The sequence below is a fragment of the Danio rerio genome, chromosome 9 (genome assembly GCF_052040795.2).
Source record: "Danio rerio strain M-AB ecotype USA chromosome 9, GRCz13ab, whole genome shotgun sequence".
NCBI lineage: Eukaryota > Metazoa > Chordata > Actinopteri > Cypriniformes > Danionidae > Danio > Danio rerio.
The window spans coordinates 54155428-54180000 of NC_141029.1; the positions used below are offsets into that span (position 1 = coordinate 54155428).

A 24573-nucleotide genomic window follows, 5' to 3' on the forward strand; every position below is an offset into this window, starting at 1 on the left:
AAAATACAGGAGAAATACGGGAAAATACCTTCACGGGATGATATCGGGATAGAACTGTAAAATACGGGAGAATCCCTGGAAAAGCGGGAGGGTTGACAGGTAATACTACAACTCCTTGAAATGTTTAAAATAAAAACTAAAATTCAAAATTGCCTGGTGTTTTTTTATTTATAACTGTGGAAGAATACCTTGTGTGTACATTTAGACTGATATTTAGTTGATATAAATAATAAGCTTTGCTAATATGAATGTTAATAGTAGCCTGCTTTGGTAAATTTACATCAAAGCATATGACGAATATACTAAATGCTTTTCGGGGGTGGGGGGGTCTGTCATGTTGTACAACGTAAGTAGGCTACTTAGAATTATTAATAAAACATCGTCACTGGCAACGCAAACGAACTGGAAACTTACTTTTGGTTTATTTGTGTTGTGACATGACAGGTGCAGGTGTGAATTGTAAATGACTTCACTTGTATAGGAAGCGTGGGTGCCTGAGCGTGCAAGCCTGAAGATGCAAGTTCAACTCTGCAGCCAGACCCTTCTCATTTTTTTTTTTACAGTTTTGAATTACAATAACAGATCAGGCATGTCCTCATAAACCAAACCAATGTTGTAATGCCTACAGTAGGTCTTACCCATGTCATTATACATGTGTCCTCATAAACCACCAAAACCTCACACACACACACAAGAATTGAAGAATCACCAGCACAAACTCTGGCTTATTTGTGCTTGATTATCTTCACTTACTGATGAGTCCACTATAGTTTTTATGTAAAATTACAGTTTTGTTTTACTTCTCTAGTTTTGTGCATTCAATAAACATAAATAAATAGGCATCCACAATGAATTGGTGTTTGTGTGAATTATATGAATTAATTAAATCAAACAAATATAAATAAATATACATAAATAATAAACAAATAGGGGTGTAACGGATCACGGTTGTTCCGTGATTTGTACGGTTGCTTCGTGATTCGTTACAAGATTTGGAACACCTAAATTTGTAACGATCACAGGAGATCATCTCTCGCGTCATTAAAAAAAAACATATATAAAAGAATTTAGGCTTTCTTGTAAAATATGATGAGAGAAATTATTCAGGATGTGGTGGGTTTATTAGGTTATTAAAGGTGTTTTCGATCACTACTTGTTTAGCCTGCATTCAGTTTAAGCTGCACGATTAATCATTAAAAGATCAGGATCTCAACACCCACGCAACATAAATGATAAATGATGCTGATTTGCATACGTTATACCACTATAAACTAATAATCTTTTTTGTTTGTCGAGTGACTTTTAGTACCATTAATATAATAACTGTTTTATACTCAATTATATTTATATAGAATACACACATATATGCATACATTTATTTATTTAGTTATTTTAGTCCATCAAGTTGTGGCTAACAGAAAGTTACAAATGCAATTACCATTTATTTTATTCATTTTATTTTTATATTTTTTAATAGTTTTAGATTTTCTTTCTTAACTATTATATAACCACACAACCGGTAAACAAGCAAACACACAGCTAAATGACTGATACGGTAACTCTAAACCTCTAATCTACACTAAATAATAGGGGTGAAACGATACACTCAGCTCATGATATGATGTGTATCATGATATAATGTTCATGATTCGATATGCATCACGATATTTGGAATAAAAATTGAAAATTAAACTGAAATGCAAATTTTACCAAGTAAACTATTTTTTATGTATTTCTTTTGTTTCAACTTGTTAAACTGAACCTTCTTTAAGAAAATAAATTAAACAGGCCTGTCTCTGGAAAATAAAACAATTTAAAAACTTCTTAAAAATATTATTGAAATGATAGAGACAAAATTAAGGAACAATTTAAGTAAAGGTGCAAAAAAAAAAAGCTTTCTATTCAATTGAATTTAACAGTAAGAGCTTAAGGCTTTGCTTGGTCACTTGCGTTTTTTGTGTGTGCAAAAAAAAAAATCCACATTTCCTGGTATTTAATTCATATTTAATTAAATTCATTTAGAGATATCTCTAATTACAATTGTGACTAGTCAACTCATTTAGAGATATCTGCAAATATTTTTCAATGGAAGTCAATGGAGGAATATGACTAGTCATAATATATTTGCAGATATCGCCAATCTGATTTCGTACTAGTACAATTGTAATTGCAGATATCTCTAATTGTCATTCTGACTAGTTGAATTATAATTATGACTAGTCAAAATATAATTAGAGATATCTCTAAATATATTTATGGATAGTCAGAACAAGGTTTAAATGCTAAAACGGCTTGCCATACGCGCGCGTCTATCAGTCTGCCCTCTGTAGTAACAGCTCACGGTCAGCTCACGTCATGTGTGATTTTGCGGCCGCCAATACATCATTATATGAAGACAGAATGATATTTTAGGGTGAATTGTACCTTTTAAATACAGTATGTGACTCTTTCAAAACCATTAGGAAGTATCCATGTCTCTGTGCAAAGTATGTAAATCACTGTGAAGACTTTAAAACTTAGGATGTTTGACCCAGTATGCGTGTCAAAAAGCGGACGAGTCTAAAGCAATGACTGTTCAACCGAAATGTTGCCAGACGTCTGATTTTGAGAGGATGAGCCATCCTCTATTTCAGCTCCACTCATCTTGATCTGCTAACATTACTGCTGCTGCAATCTGAACTCACGTGCAACAGCAGGTGGAACGTAGCTCACGTGCAAACAGCTCAACTAATAAGAGAAAACGGACGTCATATCGTAATCAAATCGTCATAACGCCACGAAGCATATTGTGACATTTTTGCATCGCAATAAATCGTACAATGATAAATCGTTACACCCCTACTAAATAATAGTTAATACTTCTGCACTGAACAATAGACGTGCATTAAAACAGACTGACATCTAAACCATCTCTTTGATCCCGGCTTTAATTAACATTTAAGACACATTAACTTTAATCCAGCTCCTTTGTGAATTTAATCTCGGATTTAAATCTCATTTAGGGATTAGAATGGAAATGAATTGCAATATGAACACTGCCATTGTTTAATTACAATAGCAAATCCAGTTCATCGGTTTAATTAAGCGACACGACAGAACTCGAATGAAAAGAAAACCAACATCTACAAATGCTAGCTATACTGTTTATATGAGATTAACCTGTTTACACATTTCTATTTTTGCTATGCTGAAGACTACTTTAGCCATTTTTGGAAAAATTGTTAGTTATTTAAATGGTATTTATTAAATATAAAGTGTATGTTCTGTGTCATCATTAGCAAGAGCAAGGAAAACTACATCAATAATTAGGTAAAGATGTCATGAATCACCTTTAAATATCATCCGTGCCAGCATGTGATGTTATAGAAACGCTAAATTAAACTCTTTTAACTCTTAAATGACTCTTATACACTGTGCTTGTTGTAATGATGAATAATTGTAAGTTAAATGAGCTCAAGTCAATTAAAACAAGTTCAGTTCTGAGGACGCAGCAGCATAACACACACACACACACATGCACACACACGCACACACTCAAACACAAGTCAGTGATGTTGGAGATTTAGGAGGAAAGATGTGCAAATATACTATTTTAAGTATCTTGTGTGTGTTGTAAAATGTAATTCTTTGTAAATGTATCCTATGCTGCATGTCTTGACAGGGTTATGGTTAAAAATAAAATAAAGCACCGTAAGTAACATTTCACACTATCAACAAACTGTTAATTAAGACTGTATACTCAGTAAACAACTAATTTGCTGCTTAATAATAGTCAGTAAGGTAGTAGTTGGGTTTAGGTATTGGGCAGGGTCAGGGATGTAGAATAAGATCAAACTCTATAAGTGTTCATATTTTCATATTCATATTTTAATAATAAACAGGTAATACGCAGTAGTAAATGCTGTGAATTGTTACTTAAAGTGTTCTTGAGATATATAGCACCTTCCCGGTTAAACGAGTGAGTAAATAAATGAATGTGTGTCTCTATCGTGTGTTTCTCACCTAGTTTTGCTCCTTTCTTCAGTAAAGTCAGCACTACTGAGGTGTTTCTGCAGCCGATGGCTCGATCCAGCGGCCTCATCCCACTGTAATCCACATGCTCGATCACAGCACCCTTCTCCACCAGATAATGAACCTCAAACGCACACACACACACACATTTCAAATCACACACAACTTCATCACAGCATCCAGTAGTGTTCAAGAGTCTAACAGTCAACTGATCAAAAGTGACATATATTCATTAATTTTCCTTAGTCCCTCATTTAAGAGGGGTCACCACAGCAGAATGAACCGCCAACTATTTTGGCATGACTTTTACACAGCAGATGCCTTCCGGCCGCAACCCAGTCCTGGGAAACACCCATACACGGTCACATTCTCACATTCAAACACCTATAGTGCATGGATTTAGACTAGGGCTGTGTGATTAATCGAATCGCAATTTGAAACGTTGCAATTAGTTGATCGCAAGAGGCTGCAATATAGAATATATATGGAAACAAAAATAACAAACAACATCTCAAATAAAGTGCTTCAAAACCAGTCCACTATGCTTCAGAAAATTAAACATGCTAGACTTTCTGTGATGGTGTCATGAGGCATCGCAGGCATGGTATTGGTTGTCGAAGAAGAAATGATTGAATCTTGTGTCACAATTTCCATTTCAAGAGTTCACACTTAGCTGATGATTGATTATAAGCAAGTTTGGCATGCTGTCCCAGGAGAGAGCCCTGAGCTCAAAAGGTCCTCAAGCCCTGGGCTCCCTCCCGTTTCCAGGGCGAGAGGGGAGCCTTGAGCTCAGGTAGATCTCGAGAACTCCCCCTTGATAATAGCTGATGACTGAAATGAGTACTAAGAAAAGATATGCAGCAGGGTGAGGGATTGACTGTTAAGGGTGTCACGATCCTCCAAATCCTCGATTCGATTACATTTTCGATTCTAAAGGCACGATTCGATTCGATTTTCGATTATGAATAATTAATTAATGACCAATTAATTATTTGTAGCCTACCGTTTAAACTACCTGACCTGCATGGTGTTTGTTTTACCCATAAACAAATCATACAGTAAATGAATAAAGGCAAGATACACACATAATTACCACCTGTCAATCACTGTTTCTGCGGGACTCGTGAATAGGCAGTGATCTGTGTCGTTATAATGGCGTCGGTAAAAAAGACGCACAACCAACAGGAACCAGCCAACAGTATCTGAGGTGTTCGCTAAAATGACTAAGTACAAGTGAGTGAAAGATTGAAGCAGTCCTCTGACTGCCTGCACCTGCTGTCTCGAGCGCATGGCTGTGAGTGCGTCTGTGTCTGTGTGGTCACATGATGTGCATTTCCAGAGGTAGTGAGGAAGGAGGGCTGCTCAGAAATGCTACACGCCACTGTGGATGTCAAATCGTTGTCGTTCTAAAATGTCATTTAAAAACAACGACAGTGTAAACAGGGTCTGAGTGTGTACTTTTCGCGAGTGGATTTGCAGCGGGGGCGAGCGGAGGATCGCGATGCCGGTGTTGTCTAACGGACGAACCGTACGTAATACGTACATAGCAGAGCTTGCAAAACTGTGTTTTTTTTTTTGGTCGACAACACGAACGTTGTCAACATAACTCACTGGAAATCCAAAATGCTTACACACCCGCGACTTCATCGAAAGAGGAGAGGGTTTAAGCTCTGTCGACGGGTCTCCTGCTTCTGCAGTTTAACAAGCACTTCAACAAGCCTGTTTTTTTCCAGCTTGGCAAGCCAAGCTGACGTGACATGGGGGCGTGGCAGCATCGACCATTCTATTTTTTCATTCGATAATCGAAATCGTGACACCCCTATTGACTGTAGTGCTAAATTTAGATTAATCAATTCACTTGTTGTGCATGTTTTTGGAATGTGGGAGGAAACCGGAGGACCCGGGGAAAACCCACGCGAGCACGGGAAGAACATGCAAACTACGCACAGAAACGACCGCCGGCTTGTTAAAAGACTAGAACCGGTGGCGTTCTTGCTGTGAGGCGACAGTGCTAACCACTGGGCCACCGTGCAGCCCTATGGAGGGATAGGTGAAGAGGTAGGGATGGAAGGGGGGATTCTTCAAATCGAAGATGACTGTAGTGAAAAAACGCTGGCTCTTTATAGTGGGTTAGGAATGGCCTGATTGGTGTATCATACATGCTAATGCAGAACCAGCCGTGTCCAATCATAATCACATGATCCTCTCGGAATTAGTTTATGAATAAACTTCACTTGTCGTTTACAACTCCCCAACACAACTACTCTATATCAAGGAAAACATGCTGAAATCGTGTGATCTGACTGTGCTTTATTACTAGCCAATCCGCTTGTTAAGTGGTGACACGTATGTAAGACTGTTTCCGGGTCCAAGCCGCCACTCATTTGAGTTTAGAAATTATTCGTTTATGATCACTTTTGATTGATATCACACATTAAAGTTAATTTTATATACAGTCATAGTGTACACAACAATCTCTGGGCTTGCTGCATCACAAATACCAACATTTTAAGAAATTATAAAAAAAATGAATCACTCTCTGGCCATCGGATATTAGGCATGGACATATATACTGCGATCGTGATTTTCGAAAGTATTAAATCGCTTTGTAAACGTTTATTATTACCATTTCATGAGTCTCCCCATACAGTTGAATAGAGCTCTTGGACTCGGAAGCCGCTTTGCGTGACGTCACATTTAACAAGCGGATTGAGTGAGCACTAGGGATGTAACGGTATTGTAAATACCGTCATACCACAATATTAATTTTTTTCGATATTACCGTAGTCGCATGACTCGGTAAAACTATAGGTCTTCTGAGAAAATTTGCTCAGGCGAATGAAGCGAACGGGAGGTACCGGAAACTACAATTCCCATCAGCCCAGGCTTGGCCATAATCCCTTGCGGTCTGTTGTCGCTACAGATCCAGTAATGCGGAAATGGAGTGTGCTGCTAGAAGCGGGGATGAAAAAGAGCTGGAAAACCCTAAAGCGGGTGTTGTAGCCGCGCGCGTACTGAATAGCTGTGTTGTCGCGCAAGTTCTTATCAGCTGTGTTGTCGCGCAAGTTCTTATCAGCTGTGTTGTCGCGCGAGTTCTTATCAGCTGTGTTGTCGCGCGCGTACAGTAAAGCGGGGACGGAGGGTATGTCGCGTCGCGGGGGCACTTTTGATCATTTTGGAAGGGAACTTTCTATCCAAGACTAAAAAGGGCATGTGCACTGCACAGGTTGAGCACTGTGTGTGCACGTGCCTGCAAGTTGGGGAATACGACTAATCAGTCATGGGGACTGCAGAAACACAGCACACTGTTCAGATTGATGCAGACATGAGACCTCTATCTCACTCATGGTTTGTCCTCTCAAGTGGGGGAAAGACAATGCACAACGTTACCCACTGCTGTCAACATGGGCCAAGTCATATCTCTCTGTCCCAGAAACCTCAGTCCCAAATGAGAGGGTTTTTTTCTGTTGCAGTGGACATTGTAAATACCCAGAGATACCAGCTTTTACCAGATTATAGTTATATGATAATTTTCCTTTAAACCCATCTCTATCTAAGTGAGTGAGTGATTAAATGTTGAATGTGATGAGTTTTCAACAATACTAAATTGAAACTTTATTTTTTTACATGGTTTAATAATTTTTTGTTATTAAAATTGAAGTTCCTGTTTCAAAGCTTACAGATAGATGGCTAATTTGTATGTCATTGACACTTTTGGCACTTTTTTGGAGTATTTTCATAAGTTTTGTTTTTTCCTGTAAATGATTCAATAAATACCGTACCGTGACATTCATACCGAGGTATTACCGTACCGTGAAATTCTGATACCGTTACATCCCTTGTGAGCACACTAACGTTTTGCCCAATCAGAATTGCACAACTGAACTATGCCCACAATAAAAAAAGAAAACAAACAGGAAAGCGCTGACAAGTGGGATGATGGTGTCTGCCGCTTCAGAAGCATTAATAGACAAATTAATATCCAAGACAAACAGCATTTGTAATATGGGAATATTTTAGTTTCAAAGTCACAGACACCAAACAAAAACAGGGATATTTTAAAAGCTGTTGCAGAATTGTTACCACGGCTTACAGATTATGGAGCTGAAGCTTGAATTAAATTTAAATCAGCCACAAGCTTGAATTAAATCATAATTCAAATCGCAATCGCAGTATCTGTCAAAAAAAAAAAAAACGCAATCAGGTATTTTTCCCCATACCCCTATAGTTTGAACTACGGGGGAAACCGGAGCACCCGGGGGAAACCGGAGCACCCAGAGGAAACCCACACCAACAAGGGGAGAACATGCAAACTCCAGACAGAAATGCCAACTGGCCCAGCCGTGAGTCGAAGCATTACTATTATTATTATTATACCTAATAATTTAGCCTTTTTAGTTAAAACTGAACACAATCATGCTTGTTTTTCTGTTAAGTAGACTGTTGATTTAAATAAATAATTAATGAATACAGCATTGACTTTTATTACTTAAGTACATTAAATTAAAAAACAATACTTAATTACAATAAATATCAGACACTCTTTTAACACCACTTTTAACAAAGTCTTTTTCTAGTACTTTAATTCAAGTATGGCTTTCAGTACAGCACTGGACAGACTAGTGATGGACTTACGATGTCTGCATCTCCGTAGAAAGCCGCCAGATCCAGCGGGGAGCGTCCATTCTTGTCCGAGTGGTCAATAACTGCCCCCTTCTCCACCAAAAACTGCACCACGCTCTTGTGTCCCTTTAAACAGGCCCAGCTGAGCGGTGTCAGCCCTTCCTTATCCACCGACGCCACTGAGGCTCCTGGGAAAAGCAGAGGATGTATGGCAAGCCCTTTTCACTTTCATTCAGTCACACACTGTAAGAAAAATTATTGCTGACTTTTTTTTTTAGCAGAATGAAGTGAACCTTTTAGTCATCTCAACTTACATCAATCAGACTGATTGAACACAATTTACGACCTTGTAAGACTTTTTAATACCTTTTAAATGCCTTCATTTTCTCATAATTGATTTATCATCTTTGAATACTTTTTAAGACCCCGCGGACACTCTGTGTAAGGAAGATAATTAAATCATATTGGTGAATAGAGTTAAAAATTGTACTTTTGTTATAAGTTCTATTGAGATGGATTTATTGATTAGGTGTTGGCCCGACTGATTAAGGGTGTACTCACACTATGTACAGTTGCCTTGAACTGGGCCAAAGCACGCTGGTTACCCCTCCTGTGTCCCCTGACGGCCCGCACTCACATCGCATTAGGCACATATACGTCATCGATGCTGCGCTGTTCAGTAAGCGCTCTCGCTCAGCACAGTGGAGATTTCTCTAGTTATATAGTTTAAGTCGTTTGACATGCAGTGACACGCAGTCAAATATTTTGCAGAACAGATCAGCCACTGCTGACGCTCTTAAACAGTCATAAAGTCCTCGTGCTGCAGGAATGAGGAGGTTTGCTGAAGGTGCAGCTGTGGTGCAGTGAGGGGTTTGCGTCTTCAGTTTGTGTTCATTAGACAGTAAGAATGATTAATAAACGCATATTAAACAGTCCTTTATAAGTCACGTCTCGCTTTCAGCTTCGGGCTCAGGTGCATTTTGCACTCACACACAAGCGTACTGTGGCAAAGCCCATAAGAACTGCGCTCTGGCCCCCCTCTTCCAACAGGGCCAGGGCCAGCCAAGTGAACCGTACCTGAGCCCGATTCAGAGCACTCACACTTCTCAAACAATCCAGGAAATGGGCCTGGGCACAGTTCGGATAACATAGTGTGAGTAGGCCCTAAGAGCTGTTTGAGGCCGTACTCACACTAGGTACAGTTGCCTCGAACCGGGCCAAAGCACGCTTGTCCCCCCTCCCGTCTTCCCCGACGGCCCGCACTCACACCACAAACGGGCCTCGGCACGCTTACGTCATCGCTGCTGCGCTGTTCAGCGAGATGTGCTCTCTCACTCAGCAGCACAGAGGAGATTTCTCTAGTTCTATCGTTTCAGTCATTTGATATGCCGTCAAATATTTCATCAAACAGTCCTTAGGGATGCGGGGACACGCAGTCAGATATTTCGCCGAACAGATCCACCATTTTGGCGCTCATAAACAGTCATAAAGCTCTCGTGCTGCAGGAATGAGGAGGTCTGCTGAAGGTGCAGCTGTCGTGCAGTGAGGAGTTCTCGTCTTTAATAAACTACGACAGTTTGCGTTCACTGAACAGTAAGAATGATTAATAAATCCATATGAAACAGTCCCTTAAAAGTCACGTCTCGCTTTCAGTTTTGGGCTTTGGCGCGTTTTGCAAAGCCCAAGTGAACCGCGCTCAGGCACACCTCTTCCAACCGGGCCAGGGCCGGCCAAGTGAACCGTGCTTGAGCCCGATTCAGCGCACTCACACTTCTCAAACGATCCGGGAAACGGGCCTGGGCACAGTACGGATGGCATAGTGTGAGTAGGCCCTAAAATGAATTAAGACCTACGCACAATATTAATGATCGAGGGGGTGGGTGTAGCGGATAAAAATTAGGACCGGGAGGTTCGCTCACTATTATTTTGCCCTAGGTTGCCTCTATGCATGCGCCTGCCCTATAAATATTTAGATATTAATCAATATTTAAATATTCAAATTAATCACGTGCGTTAATGCGCTATTTTTGAGAGCTCTAATAGTTTGCATTCCTGCTTTCTATTTATACATTTATTACTTTTTACCAGAAGTCTTTATTTCAGTATGTTAATGTACTTCCAACTGAAAGGAAATATTGAGTAGGGGACGGGGCTATCTCTCTCTGCACATCAGTCTCTCGTAGCAAACTAACGGTTAGGGGGACGTGGCTAAGAATTAAAGAGAAAGAGTCAAACACTTCCGCCTCATTCACACGGGGCTTCAGCGTCAACGCTTGACTGAAGGCGTGTCTGACGTTGGGGCTGAAACGATCGTCATAGAAGCGTCAGCCAATGAAATTCAGTCAGCAATAGGCCACTGTCTAGCTGGTGTATTTGCATACAGCGATCTGATTGGCTGACGCTTCCATCAAAAGCTTCCATTGAAAAGTTGAGCTAGTCCCAACTTCTGCAGCGAGCAACGCCTCTGAAGCAGCGCTGAGGGATCCACAATGCAGTTCAGCAACGCCTGACGTCAACCATTCAAAGTGAATGGGAAGCGTTCAGTTTCAGTTTCCTTTATTTATGTCATTCAAATCATCACAATAGAATTGTAATGCAGAACGAAATTACGTTGCAACAGACCCAACAAGAACATAAAAAAAACATCACTATAAAAACACTATAAAATCCTAACATGATAAATAAGCTTTTATAATTACATAAAATATAAAACATATAATTATATAAGATATAACCCATTTTTTAAAAATCTCTGAAGAGAATAGCTTAATACTTAAATACCTATTTCACCATTTGTTGTAATATTAACAATTTATGCTAGTTTAACAAATTTATTTATTATTTAACACTAGCTTTCAACAATGCTTAAGAAATGGTATTATTTAAAAGTCTTATAATGACAGGATAAAAACTGTCTCGAAACCGCACTGATTTGCTCCTCAGACTTCTGTAACGCCTGCCTGATGGCATGAGTGAGAGCAGGCTATGACCAGGGTGGGTTGGATCCCCTAAAATGTTATTTGCCCTAAACAGACAACGGCGTTGGTAAAGTTCCTCGATAGATGTCATTTTGACTCCAACAGACCTTTCAGCTGACTTTATGATCCTCTTAATGGTGCTCTTATCAGACACACTGCTATTCTCATACCAAAGGGAGATGCCATTAGTAAGAACACTCTCAACAGCTCCTCTGTAAAAAGTTGTGAGGATTGATTGGCTGATGCTCTTTTCAACCTTCTCAGAAAGTGCAGTCGCTGGAGCGCCTTCTTCGCAAGACAAGTGGTATGGAGAGACCAAGTCAGGATCTCAGTAACATGGACCCCCAGGAATTTTATCTGCTGTACAGTCTCCACAGCAGTGTTATTAATATATTGACACTGACGCCCCGTGTGAATGGGGCGTTAGACAGATGCTCAGACTGAAGACAAAGCCAAACTTTTTTCAGTACAAAAACTTGCATAGATGAATTGTTCACTTAATAAATCACAATGAGAGCTAGCAAAATGAACATTGTACATATAGGGCCCTATCATACAACCGGCGCAATGTGGCGCAAGGTGCGACCCAATTGTTATTTGCTAGTTTCAGATCGGCGCAAGAGTCGTTTTAAGGCGTTGCGCCACGCTTTTTAAATAGCAAATGCATTTGCGCTGATATGTGCGCCCATAGGCGTTCTGGTCTAAAAAAGCAGGCGTGTTTTGGCGCGTTGCTATTTTGAGAAACTGTAATAGTCTGTTTTTTAGACCAGAACAAAGCAGGTCTAAAGTCTGGCGCAGGGTGCGCCTCGCTTACACACTGCTTAATACTCACAAGATGTATAGCAATACGCAAATATCTTTACATATAAAATAGAAATAAAACATTAAGGATATATATAGGATATAATAAGAATAGATATAGGATATAAATATAAAGGATTAAAATATTACAAAACATATTATTTTCTAGCCTACATGAATATGAAAAATCACTGCTTTTATGCCTTCTTCATCTCGGGAGGCTTTTTCAGTTCATTCATAACAATTTGCTTTTGTATAATGTTATTATTATTAGCAGTGTTATTTATTATATAAATATCTATATTTGTCTTATTAAAAACAAGCTCAGATTTGTCCACCTGTCAGGTTTTAGACATATGGGGCAGCATGTGTATTAGGATATAACTCGTTATTATTGTTCATTTATTCGTTTGCTGAAAATTAGAACTGAATTTAGAAATAGATTTGAAGCAAATCTTTGCGCTTAACAAACAAAATTAATTATGTCTGTGCGTACAAGGTTTCCCTATCCACGAATCTCTCATTGTCGCTCTGTAGATGCTCTGTTTAACTGTTTTCTGGCTAGTGAAAATGTTCAGTTCTTCCACTTCCACTTACTTTACGCCATTTAAATAGCAAATGTGCTCATGGCGCGATGTAACTAACTATTAAAGGTAATGGGAGACGAGACTCTGATTGGTTTATTCTCAAAACACACCTATAACTCATTAAGAAAATAAACTCAACCCTTTTAGACCGTGCGCCACGGCGCAAAGCGGATTTTTCCTTCCTTAAATTAGCAAAAGTGGATTCTGACACGCCCTGAAAGCGTTTGAGTTTTGCGCTTTGCGCATGGACCTTTAAAATAAAGCCCTTAGACTTTACACAGACTTTAATCTGCTTTAATACAATCTGTATCATATAAACAGACAGTTTGGATCTTTGCAAAGGATAAAGTACTGATATCTCACCTTTAGACAGCAGGAAGTCGGCTGTACTCAGATGTCCTTCACATGCCGCCACCATGAGCAGCGTTCGGCCCTGTTTATCACTGACGTTCACATCGGCTCCGTGCTGCAGGAGCAGATCTGCAATCTGAGAAAGAGAGACGTTTCTCCATTAAACATTTCTGCTGGAGGAAGAGGAGTTGTGGTTTGGTTGGCGCAGCCACTCACCTGCCAGTGTCCCTGTCGGACTGCGCAGAACAGAGCACACGCTCCTCTCCTGTTTACCTGCTGAACTTGCGCTTCCCGCTTTAACAGGAAGCTGCACACCTCCATCTTCCCCCGTCCTGCGGCTGCAGTCAGAGCTGAGGAAAGAGCAGAGGATTATCATTAAAGTCAGAATAAAAGCAAAACAGGCGACGCGGTGGCACAGTAGGTAGTGCTGTCACCTCACAGCAAGAAGGTAGCTCGGCTGGGTCAGTTGGCATTTCTGTGTGGAATTTGCATGTTCTCCCCTCATTGGTGTGGGTGTTCCAGTTTTCCCCACAGTCCAGACATGCGGTACAGGTGAATTGGGTAGTGTATATTGTATGCGTGTAAATGAGTGTGTATGGATGTTTCCCATTGAAGGGTTGCAGCTGGAAGGGCATCTACTGCGTAAAACATTTGGTGGATAAGTTGGTGGTTCATTCTGCTGTGGCGACCCCAGATTAATAAAGGGACTAAGCCAAAAAGAAAATGAATGAATGAATTTAAGCAAAATAAACAATATCAATGGCATGTCATTTACTCTGAATCTGGATTCTGGACAACATGCATTGATTTGTGAATTAAAGGCACAGTGTGTAATTTTGGCCACTAGAGGGCGTCTATTCACAACAAACAAAGGCATATTTTAATGACGCAGAGTGGAATCAGAGTCGATCATCAGACAGAAATCATCGCTAGTTTCTCTGGATATGAACATTCTAGCAAACGTTTGGGATAATATAAGGGTGCTTTTACACCTGTGAATCGATTCAGTTGTTCCGAAACAGAGATTACAATTGCTACATTGTTGCTCTTTGCTCTTGGAGCGGTTCGCTTTCACACTGCAAAGTTTCTAATCGGACCAAAAGAGCTAAAACAAGACACGTGCGAGTAAACTCTCCTCACATTGGTCAGAGTGTCAGGGTTTATTTTGCAGCGTCCCGCTCAGCTGTCAGGAGAGGTGGTGGTTTGGTGGTGATTGACAGGGTGTGCGCGTGACGTGTCTGAGGAGAGACGCGGTAGGGAGGGGTGAGAAGGGTGCGCGACGATGCCTATTTGAGGACTGGGAGAGAGACGCGAGATTACCGGGAGATCATCACTCGTTTGCGGGCATCCGGAGACTCGCGAAACTTCCCGCCCTACTCACAATTCTCTCTTCATATAGCCGTAAGCCTATTACATATTCATAAAACACTGTGATATAACCGCGCTCGGATCGGATCGCTTTCTCACTGCAATCGAACCGCTCCAGGGTTCGTTTCAATCGAGCCGAGACCACCTCATTCAAGCGATCTCGGAGCGATTACTTTGGCGCGGAACAGATGTGCCCTGTTCACATATGCCAAACGAACCGCGCTAACTGAGCAAACGAGATACGTTCCGAAACAAAAGTGTAGGTGTGAAAGCACCCTAAGTATAAGAGTCAACTTTCTAGGGGATTTTGAATATTGTAATGAAAATAATGTTACATAATGTGCCTTTAAATGGAGCTCTATGTAAAATTCAAAAAGCGACACCAGTGGACATGTAGGTCTGCAGGTAGCAGATCATTTTTTTGTTTTGTTCAAATTTGCAGTGATATACTGATAGTGAACATCCAGGCAAAGTCCACACTGCTGAGAGCAATGTTTAGACAGATATGTAAATGATTACCTGTTTTTTTTTTCTTCTCTCAATAACAAAATAAACAAGAAAAATGATGAAAAAGCAGTTTAGAAAGCGTCGGATCATGATGATATTGATACAAGTTTGATTATAAAGTATATTTGAGTCTACAGACTATATAAATCTGTCTGGGAAAGGCCCAATCCCAATTCTACCCCTTAGCCCTTCCTGTAACCCCTACCCATCGTTTTGCGCGTGCACGCCAAGTGGTAGGGGTGTCCCAATTCTCTTTAGCTTGAAGGCGTAGGGCTAAGGGGAAGGGGTGAATAGCCCTTCGAACGAACTTGAAACCAAGGGGTAAGAAAATTTCCCAGAATGCACCAGACACAGCGGCAGTATTGCTGCACCCGGAAGTAAAGAGATCCACAAATTAGTATTTTTTTGTCATCATTACTAATTTTTACTTCAAACAAACAAATGTTTTAATATATTCATTACCATGTTCGTGTTTTACCGTCATGCTTAAAAAAAAAAAAAAACCCTCTCTAAATTTCACGATCTCTGATCCCAATTAATAACTCCTGTACAGCAGTCCCACAATGTTCTGACACTGGAATACCCTGTCAGTAATGTCTAGTGGCTGTAAATTGCCGTTTTGCAGTGTCTGCTATAATGTTAATGTTGTTTTTGGTGTGTTTACATTGATGAATATGGCCACTGTGTAAATACACTGTAAAGTTACGATCTTAATGCCACAGTAGACTGTTATAGATAAATACCAGAAAATAACACAACTGGAATCACTACAGCAGTCGCCATCGTCTGATCTCACAGGAGAAGCAGGAGATCGTGAGGACATATGATGACGTGCGCAGGTGCTGTCCCAATTCTTAGGGGTAAATTTTGAAGCCCTTCCCCCTAACCCTCGGTTGTAAGGGCCAAGGGGAACGGTAAGGGGTAGAAAATATAATTGGTATTGGGCTTAAAGCTTGGATTAATTACTTTCATTGTATGAAAGATTGAGGGCAGTGGGTAACACGTTTGCCTCACAGCAAGAAGGTCGCTGGTTCGATCCTCGGCTCAGTTGGCGTTTCTGTGTGGAGTTTGCATGTTCTCCCTGCGTTCGCATGGGTTTCTCCGGGTGCTCCGGTTTCCCCACAGTCCAAAGATATGTGGTACAGGTGAATTGGGTAGGCTAAATTGTCCGTAGTGTGTGTGTATGTGTGGATGTTTCCCAGAGATAGGTTGCGGCTGGAAGGGCATCAGCTGCGTAAAAACTTGCTGGATAAGTTGGCGGTTCATTCCGCTGTGGCGACCCCAGATTAATAAAGGGACTAAGCCGACAAGAAAATGAATGAATGAATGAACGAATGATTTTACAGGGCAGAATGGCTCTTTTCTAGGACATTTCTGAGTGTTTTATGCGTCATAAAACAGAAATATTGACATCACATACTACAAAAACATCATTCATATTAAAATAAATCTTTCATCAGCATCCCATGAAGTCACTGAGGGTCTCCCTTTTTAAGCCTCGCTACAAAAACTTGTGTTTTAGCTCATTTAAAGTCTTACATTGATCTAACAGAGCTGAAGGTTAACTCTGTGTTTCAGCAGAGCTGGGAATTCAAGTGCTTGTTTGCTCCTCGAGAATCAAATCGAACAGAAAAAAAACAACAACTGAACACTTCTCTATTTTTATAGTCGTACGAGTCTGTTCATGCCCACAAACACCACTGAAATCTCACAGCTCAAGAATACATTCAAACAATAAGAAAAGGGTATTTTGCTTGAGAATTCAGCCTATTTTCAGCACCACAATGCAGTTTCACATTGAGATTTCATTATAATTATAAGAACATTTCAGCAGGATTCACTGAAATCAAGTGGACATGCCACCAACCTGACCAACACACACACACACACACACACACACACACACACACACACACACACACACACACACACACACATACACATACACATACACACACACACACACACACACACACACACACACACACACACACACACACAGAGAGTGCGAGCCCCCCACAGTGCAACAGTAAACACAGGGATTGTTCCGTCTGCATCCCACACAAAACGTCTGCTGCACATCAAAGAGCTCAAATGATGAGGAATCAACATCTCTTTGATCTTCAGAGATAAAAGAACCCACGGTAACTCTCACAACTCTAAACTTCTGTCTGACTGTCTGGAACAACCCATATCTTAGCAACCACACACACATGCCAACACTACCCTGGCAACCACCTGAAAAACCAAAGCAGCAACCTAGCAACATTACACTCACCGGCCACTTTATTAGGTACAGCTTACTAGTACAGGGTTGGACCCCCTTTTGCCTTCAGAACTGCCTTAATCCTTCGTGGCACAGATTCAACAAGATATTGGAAATATTCCTCAGAAATTTTGCTCCATCTTGACAGGATAGCATCACGCAGTTGCTGCAGATTTGTCGACTGCACAACTATGATGCCAATCTCCCGTTTCACTACATCCCAAAGGTGCTCTATTGGATTGAGATTGGTGACTGTGGAGGCCATTTGAGTACAGTGAACTCATTGTCATGTTCAAGAAACCAGTCTGAGATGATTCATGCTTTATGACATGATGACTGCTGGAAGTAGCCATCAGAAGATGTGTACACTGTGGTCATAAAGGGAATGGACATGGTCAGCAGCAATACTCATGTAGGCTGTGGCGTTGACATGATGCTCAATTGGTACTGATGGACCCAAAGTGTGCCAAGAAAATCTCCCCCACACCATTACACCACCATGACCAGCCTGAACCACTGATATAAGGCAGGATGGATCCATGCTTTCATGTTGTTGACGGCAAAATCTGATCCGACCGTCCGAATGTGGCAGCAGAAATGGAGACTCATCAGAGCAGGCAACGTTTCTCCAATCTTCTATTGTCCAGTTTTGGTGAGTCTGTGTGAATTGTAGCCTCAGTTTCCTGTTCTTAGCTGACAGGAGCGGCACCCGGTGTGGTCTTCTGCTGCTGTAGCCCATCCGCCTCAAGGTTGGACGTGTTGTGTGTTCAGTGATGCTCTTCTGCAGACCTCGGTTGTAACGAGTGCTTATTTGAGTTACTGTTGCCTTTCTATCAGCTGGAACCAGTCTGGCCATTCTCCTCTGACCTCTGGCATCAACAAGGCATTTGCGCCCACAGAACTGCTGCTCACTGGATGTTTTCTTCATTTGGGACCATTCTCTGTAAACCCAGGATGGTTGTGTGTGAAAATCCCAGTAGATCAGCAGTTTCTGAAATACTCAGACCAGCCCGTCTTGCACCAACAACCATGTCATCTTAAATCCCCTTTCTTCCTCATGCTGATGCTCGGGTTGAACTGCAGCAGATCGTCTTGATCATGTCTACATGCCTAAATGCATCAAGTTGCTGCCATGTGATTGGATGATTAGAAATTTTCTAATGACCTAATGCACCTAATAAAGTGGACAGTGTGTGTGTGTGTGTGTGCAGGGCCGGAGCAAGCTGAACTGCCGCTCTAGGCAAAGGACGGTCACGCCGCCCTCAAACCTAAAGTAAAACCGCCCTAGACGCGGCCATAACTGAGGCGCGGGTGGCGAGGGTAGTTCAGGGGACGCCACCCTCTCTATTCTGCCGCGCTAGACGCGGATATAACTGAGGCACGGGTGGCGAGGGTAGTTTCGGGGACGCCGCTCTCTCTATTCTGCCACCCTAGACGTGGATATAATTGTGGGCACGGGTGGCGAGGATAGTTTCGGGGATGCCGCTCTCTCTATTCTGCCACCCTAGACGCGGATGAGGGCGCGGGTGGTGAGGGTAGTTTCGGGGACGCCGCCCTCTCTATTCTGCCGCCCTACGCGGCCGCCTAGGTTGCCTCTATGGAAGCGCCGGCCCTGTGTGTGTGTGTGTGCGAGTGAGTGTGTGTGTGTTTTTATAATTTATTTATATATTTATTTGTATATTTATAAGCAACAAACCAAACATGCAACACTACCCTGGCTACCTGGGTAGTTTTCACTACCTGAAACACTGAACTTGAATATTATTGCATTTTATAGATACAACTCATAATGTTAAATAGATAGTTTTATATTTTATATTTACAAATTACGTCTTTGTTTAAAGAGCCCATATTATGGGTTTTTGAAAATTCCCCTCCATGTAGTGTGTAACACAGCTCTAAATGAAGTGAAGTATCCAGCTAAGGCTTAAATCTGTTAGTGTACAGTGTTTAAAACGGTTGATTCATCTATAAAAGAGTCGACTCATAGTGCTTCAAATGAGTCGCCTTGATACCGACTCATTAGGTGTTTCGCCATGACGTACGAACGAAACCAAGTTATTCACGTGCACGCGCAAACCCGGGAGATTTCAAACCTGAAGCCCCGCCCTCTGACGCAGAAACCCAGACACACACACACACCCACAAACACACGCACACCCACAAACACACGCACACAAACATGCCGGTCGATTGAAGTCACACTGCAGATGGACATATATTGAGTCTCTACCCCAAGATGAAACATCAGCATTATAACCAAGCAGTTGGAAACTTCTGGAAACTACATGCTACAAAGAATATTTCATCTGAGTTTGTTAAAGGAAGGATCAGTAAAGAGTTACTGATGGACGTCAGGATGGGTTTCTTCCAATTCTCAAGTGTAAGTACATGCGGTTAAAGTTGTTGCCTCGTTTACTCTAGCTTGTAAATGTATTTAGTTGTGATTTGTTACTTGTAACCGCGTGTACTGTATCAGGTTAACTGGATATTTTATCTTATCGCGTGCAAAGTCACGTTAAAAACGCGACGCGTGCTGCTTGTTTATGGAGCTCCGTGCTAGAGTTCTGCTCCCGCGATTTATTCGGAAATTTATTCCCGCGCCGCAGAAATCTGGCGCGGGGACAGCCGCGGGAATAAATTTCCGAATAAATCGCGGGAGCGGTCGGTAACGGGTTTAATTTGGGACGGGAGCGGGCTGTCTAGCAATATCACAGATATTGCTATGCGAATTAGAAAGAGAGTCTGCGTGGTGCTTGTGTGTGTGTGTTAGTGCGCACGCGCGCGTATGAGAGAGAGCGAGAGAGAGAGAGAGAGAGAGAGCGAACGAACGAACGAACGAACGAGCTTTGTGCTGTGTGTGTGTGTGTTTAAACAGACAGCTTGGCTGTCTGGACTGTATACTGGGTGATTTTTGGTTGTGTTCTCCGCTCCGGGCCGGGGACCGGGCGCGGCGGGCAGAAAACGGAGCGGGTTTTCAGGCTAAAACCTGGCGGGTGCGGGCGGAAGCGGGAGCGTTTTCATCCGGAGGTGTGTGTGTGTTTTTGTGTGTGTGTGTGTGGTATGGCGAGTACACGACTGTCTCCTTCGTTCGGTTATCCGTGGCACTATCCACTCACCATAGTGTGGCAGCTAAAATCCACGTCTACACTATCGAGCGTGTATGAACTGTGATTACTTTTTAAATTGCTGATTAGCTATTGGCCATTTCCCTCTCTGACTGAAGGCAGTCGACCAATCGCGACAGACTGTCATCGGTCCAATCAGCGCAGATTAGCTCCGCGCTAAGGAGGGGTTTGGGAACAAATGAATCACTGGACGATTCATACAGGAGTCGCTGGGATAATTAGCTAAAAATAAATGCAGATTATAAGACCATGAAAGTGTTTTTTGACCTTGCATGCATATTAGACTGTTGTTGGAGACCCTTACAACCAGGATATGACCCTATTTCATGTATAATATGGGCTCTTTAACAAAATCCTCAAGGCAAAAATGAACAGAAATAAAGTGTGTGGCACTGATCCACTCTACTGTAGCATATTATAGGCTCAATAGACACAATTATGAGCTCAGTAAACAATAACGCACACAGAAATGTCTACACAGGGAAATACACATTTAAACAAGAAAGCCCAGGAGTTTTTTTTGGCAAAGTCTTTTATAATGTACCCACTGAATCCAGAGAGCTCAAGAGGCAAACACAAGAACAAGACTATGTTTCTGATCATGATATTTTTCCCCTGACAAAACATCTACAGACAGCCACATTTCACTGCAAGCTTTCTAATGGAACAGAAGTAAAGACACTGAGAGAAAAACATGAAGAAGATGAAGTGAGCGTACCTGTTTCTCCCCACAGAGTGTCATGAGCATCAATCTGCACCGACAGCTCATCATTCATTGCCAGTAAACCTTCCAGAACCTACCAAAACACAAAATTGACAATATAGACAAAATAGAAAACACACACACACAACATATATATATATATATATATATATATATATATATATATATATATATATATATATATATATATATATATATATAGTTGAAGTCAGAATTATTAGCCGCCCTGAATTATTAGCACCTGTTTAGTTTTTTCCCCAATTTCTGAGAGCAGATTTCTTCAACACATTTCTAATCATAACAGTTTTAATAACTCATCTCTAATAACTGATTTATTTTATCTTTGTCATGATGACAGTAAATATTTATATATATATTAAATATATTTGACTAGATATTTTGTCAAGACACTTCTATACAGTTTAAAGTGATATTTAAAGGCTTAACTAGGTTAATTAGGGTAATTAGGCAGGTTAGGGTAATTAGGCAAGTTATTGTATAATGATGGTTTGTTCTGTAGACTATTGGCAAAAAAAATATAGCTTAAAGGGGCAAATCATTTCGACCTTAAAATGTCTTTTAAAAAAATTTAAAACAGCTTTTACTGTAGCTGAAATAAAACAAATAATACTTTTTCTAGAAGAAAAAATATTATCAGACATGCTGTGAAAATTTCCTGAATCTGTTAAACATCATTTGGGAAATATTTACAAAAGAAATAAAATTCAAAGGGGGGCTAATAATTCTGACTTTAACTGCACACACACACACGCACGCACGCACGCACGCACACACACACGCACACACACGCACACACACACACACACACACACACACAATAGATGAGTGAACATATAATAGAACTTTTATCTACTTGTATGTATGTATATATCATGACATGATGTAAAACAGATTAATAATGTGCGTAATATATTGTATAGAAATGGTGCAGTAGGGCGGGGGGCTCTGTTGGAGCAAAGATAATTAGTTTCTGCATTTTAAATATTTTCGAAATAGTTTTTTTTTTATTGACCAAAATATAAATTAAAAGATCTGAACACAAAAGCCACAAAGAAAACACGGTCAAAAAACCCTGCTACACCTGCCAGCAGATCACCCATCACCTGTGTGCCCTTACTTAAGCAGGTGAGCTGACGTGAAATGTAGGTGGAGCGAATCCATATCACCAAACCACTCGATACCAGACACAGAATGATACAGCATAATATAATTCATCTTAATTACTCAATAATCATACAACAAATAAACAAAGTATACAATTGTATACTTTGTTTATTTGTTGTATGATTATTGAGTAATTAAGATGAATGTTAATTAAGTTATTAAGATGCACTAATTAAGATGTTAATTATGATGGTAGAAAGATGGTAATTAAGATGAATATTATGTAAGTTATTATAGATAAAATTATTATTATTATCATAGATTTTATTATTATAATTTTTATATGGCGAGGCAGTGGCGCAGTAGGTACTGCTGTCGCCTCATAGCAACCTCGGCTCAGTTGGCGTTTCTGTGTAGAGTTTGCATGTTCTCCCTGCCTTTGCGTGGGTTTCCTCCGGGTGCTCCGGTTTCCCCCACGGTCCAAAGACATGCGGTACAGGTGAATTGGATAGGCTAAATTGTCCGTAGTGTATGAGTGTGTGTGTGAATGTGTGTGTGTGTGGAAGTTTCCCAGAGATGGGTTGCGGCTGGAAGGGCATCCTCTGCGTAAAAATTAGCGGTTCATTCCGCTGTGGCGACCCCGAATTAATGAAGGGACTAGGCCACAGGTGTCAAACTCAGTTCCAAAAGGGCCGCAGCTCTGCAGAGTTTAGTTCCAACCCTAATTAAACACACCTGATCAAATTAATTGAGTCCTTCAGGCTTGTTTGAAACCTTCAGGTAAGTGTGTTGGAGCAGGGTTGGAACTAAACTGTGCAGGGCTGCGGCCCTCCAGGAATTGAGTTTGACACCCCTGGACTAGGCCGACAAGAAAATGAATAAATTTTTATTATTATTATTAATATTATTTAATTAATATTATTATTATATTATTTAATTAAATGCAGGCAGGGCGTCACGGTGCTGGAATGGGTAGCACGATCGTCTCACAGCAAGACGCTGGTTCGAGCCCCGGCTAGGCCAGTTGTCATTTCTCTGTGGAGTTTGCATGTTCTCCCCGTGTTGGCTTGGGTTTCCTCCAGGTGCTCAGGTTTCCCCCAGTCCAAACACATGTGCTGTAGGGGAATTGAATAGACTAAAATTGTCCGTAGTGTATGAGTGTGTATGGGTGTTTCCCTGTGATGGGTTGCAGCTGAAAGGATAAAAATATGCTAGATAAGTTGGCGGTTCATTTCGCTGTGGCAACCCCAGATTAATATAAGGAAAATGAATGCAGGCAAGATCTTGAAGTTGACAGTAGATCTCGGTGTTGATCTGTGCTGATCAATATAAAGATGCAGGAATGCATTGAGTCTGAACTTGAGAATAAAACACACACGAGATTCATCCCTCTGTTTCTGTCAAGCCTCGCACATCTTGACCTCAGAGACCGGCCTGTTGCTATGGCTGCTCTCCCATGGCAACCACATCCATACAGCATCTATAAGCTTCATTAGACTTCAAGGCCTGGACCTCATGAGTTCAGCACACACTGTACTTTTGTTCAATATTTTATTATCAATGCAAATATGTCAGCTAGTTATGCTTCAGTGTGAATGATGCAGCAGAGAAAGAAAATAAACAGGATTTAAGCACTGATAATGACATAGATGCCAGAGATATTGCAGTTTTAGGAGCTAAAATGTGACATGTTTTGTAATAGATGTAGGTGATTGGCTGGTTTAGTGGGCTTGTTTATGCAGACTGTCAGAGAGCTGCTAAAACAAAGCAAACTAAATGTGAATCACTCCTAAACTGCTTAGCTCTGGATAAATCTAAACCTATGGCGGTGGTTGACGTAATGAGAGTTTATATTTGACATAAGGTGACATAATAGTTTGTTGTGAAACTGTGAATGCAGTATATACCGCAGATTTTGTATTTGAGAAGATGATTTGTTATTATTGGTGGCTCGATGGCTCAGTGGTTAGCACAGCAAGTTTTGCGCCTCACAGCAAGAAGGTCCGCATGGAGTCTAATCTTTTTAATTCAGATTTAATTCAGCTTTCATATGTAGGGCCCAATCTCACACCCGGCGCAATGTGGCGCAAGGAGTGACCCAATT

The 24573-nt window shown here is 41.0% G+C and overlaps 1 protein-coding gene and 1 long non-coding RNA gene across 11 annotated transcripts in view; both read right to left on the reverse strand.

The window, feature by feature from the left end:
• LOC147835440 (uncharacterized) overlaps nt 1-24573 on the reverse strand; it is a 456431-nt gene that overhangs the window by 144626 nt on the left and 287232 nt on the right. The window lies entirely within an intron of this gene.
• The window catches only part of tanc1b (tetratricopeptide repeat, ankyrin repeat and coiled-coil containing 1b), a 326871-nt gene that overhangs the window by 7746 nt on the left and 294552 nt on the right, over nt 1-24573 (reverse strand). For 7 of the 10 annotated variants that reach the window (XR_015499911.1, XM_087268444.1, XM_087268443.1 and 4 more), the window contains 5 exons: nt 21339-21417; nt 13568-13701; nt 13364-13487; nt 8647-8822; nt 4003-4135 (listed from right to left, as the gene is read on the reverse strand). Coding sequence is in view for 7 of the 10 variants with exons in the window: in XM_087268444.1 (XP_087124570.1) it covers nt 4003-4135; nt 8647-8822; nt 13364-13487; nt 13568-13701; nt 21339-21417 (646 nt within the window). In the remaining 3 variants the exon portion in view is untranslated. Of the gene's footprint in view, nt 1-4002; nt 4136-4417; nt 6732-7860; nt 8823-13363; nt 13488-13567; nt 13702-19175; nt 19325-20961; nt 21418-21960; nt 22100-24573 lie in introns of those variants that run through there. The other 3 variants (XR_015499912.1, XR_015499913.1, XM_087268451.1) reach the window with 3 other exon arrangements.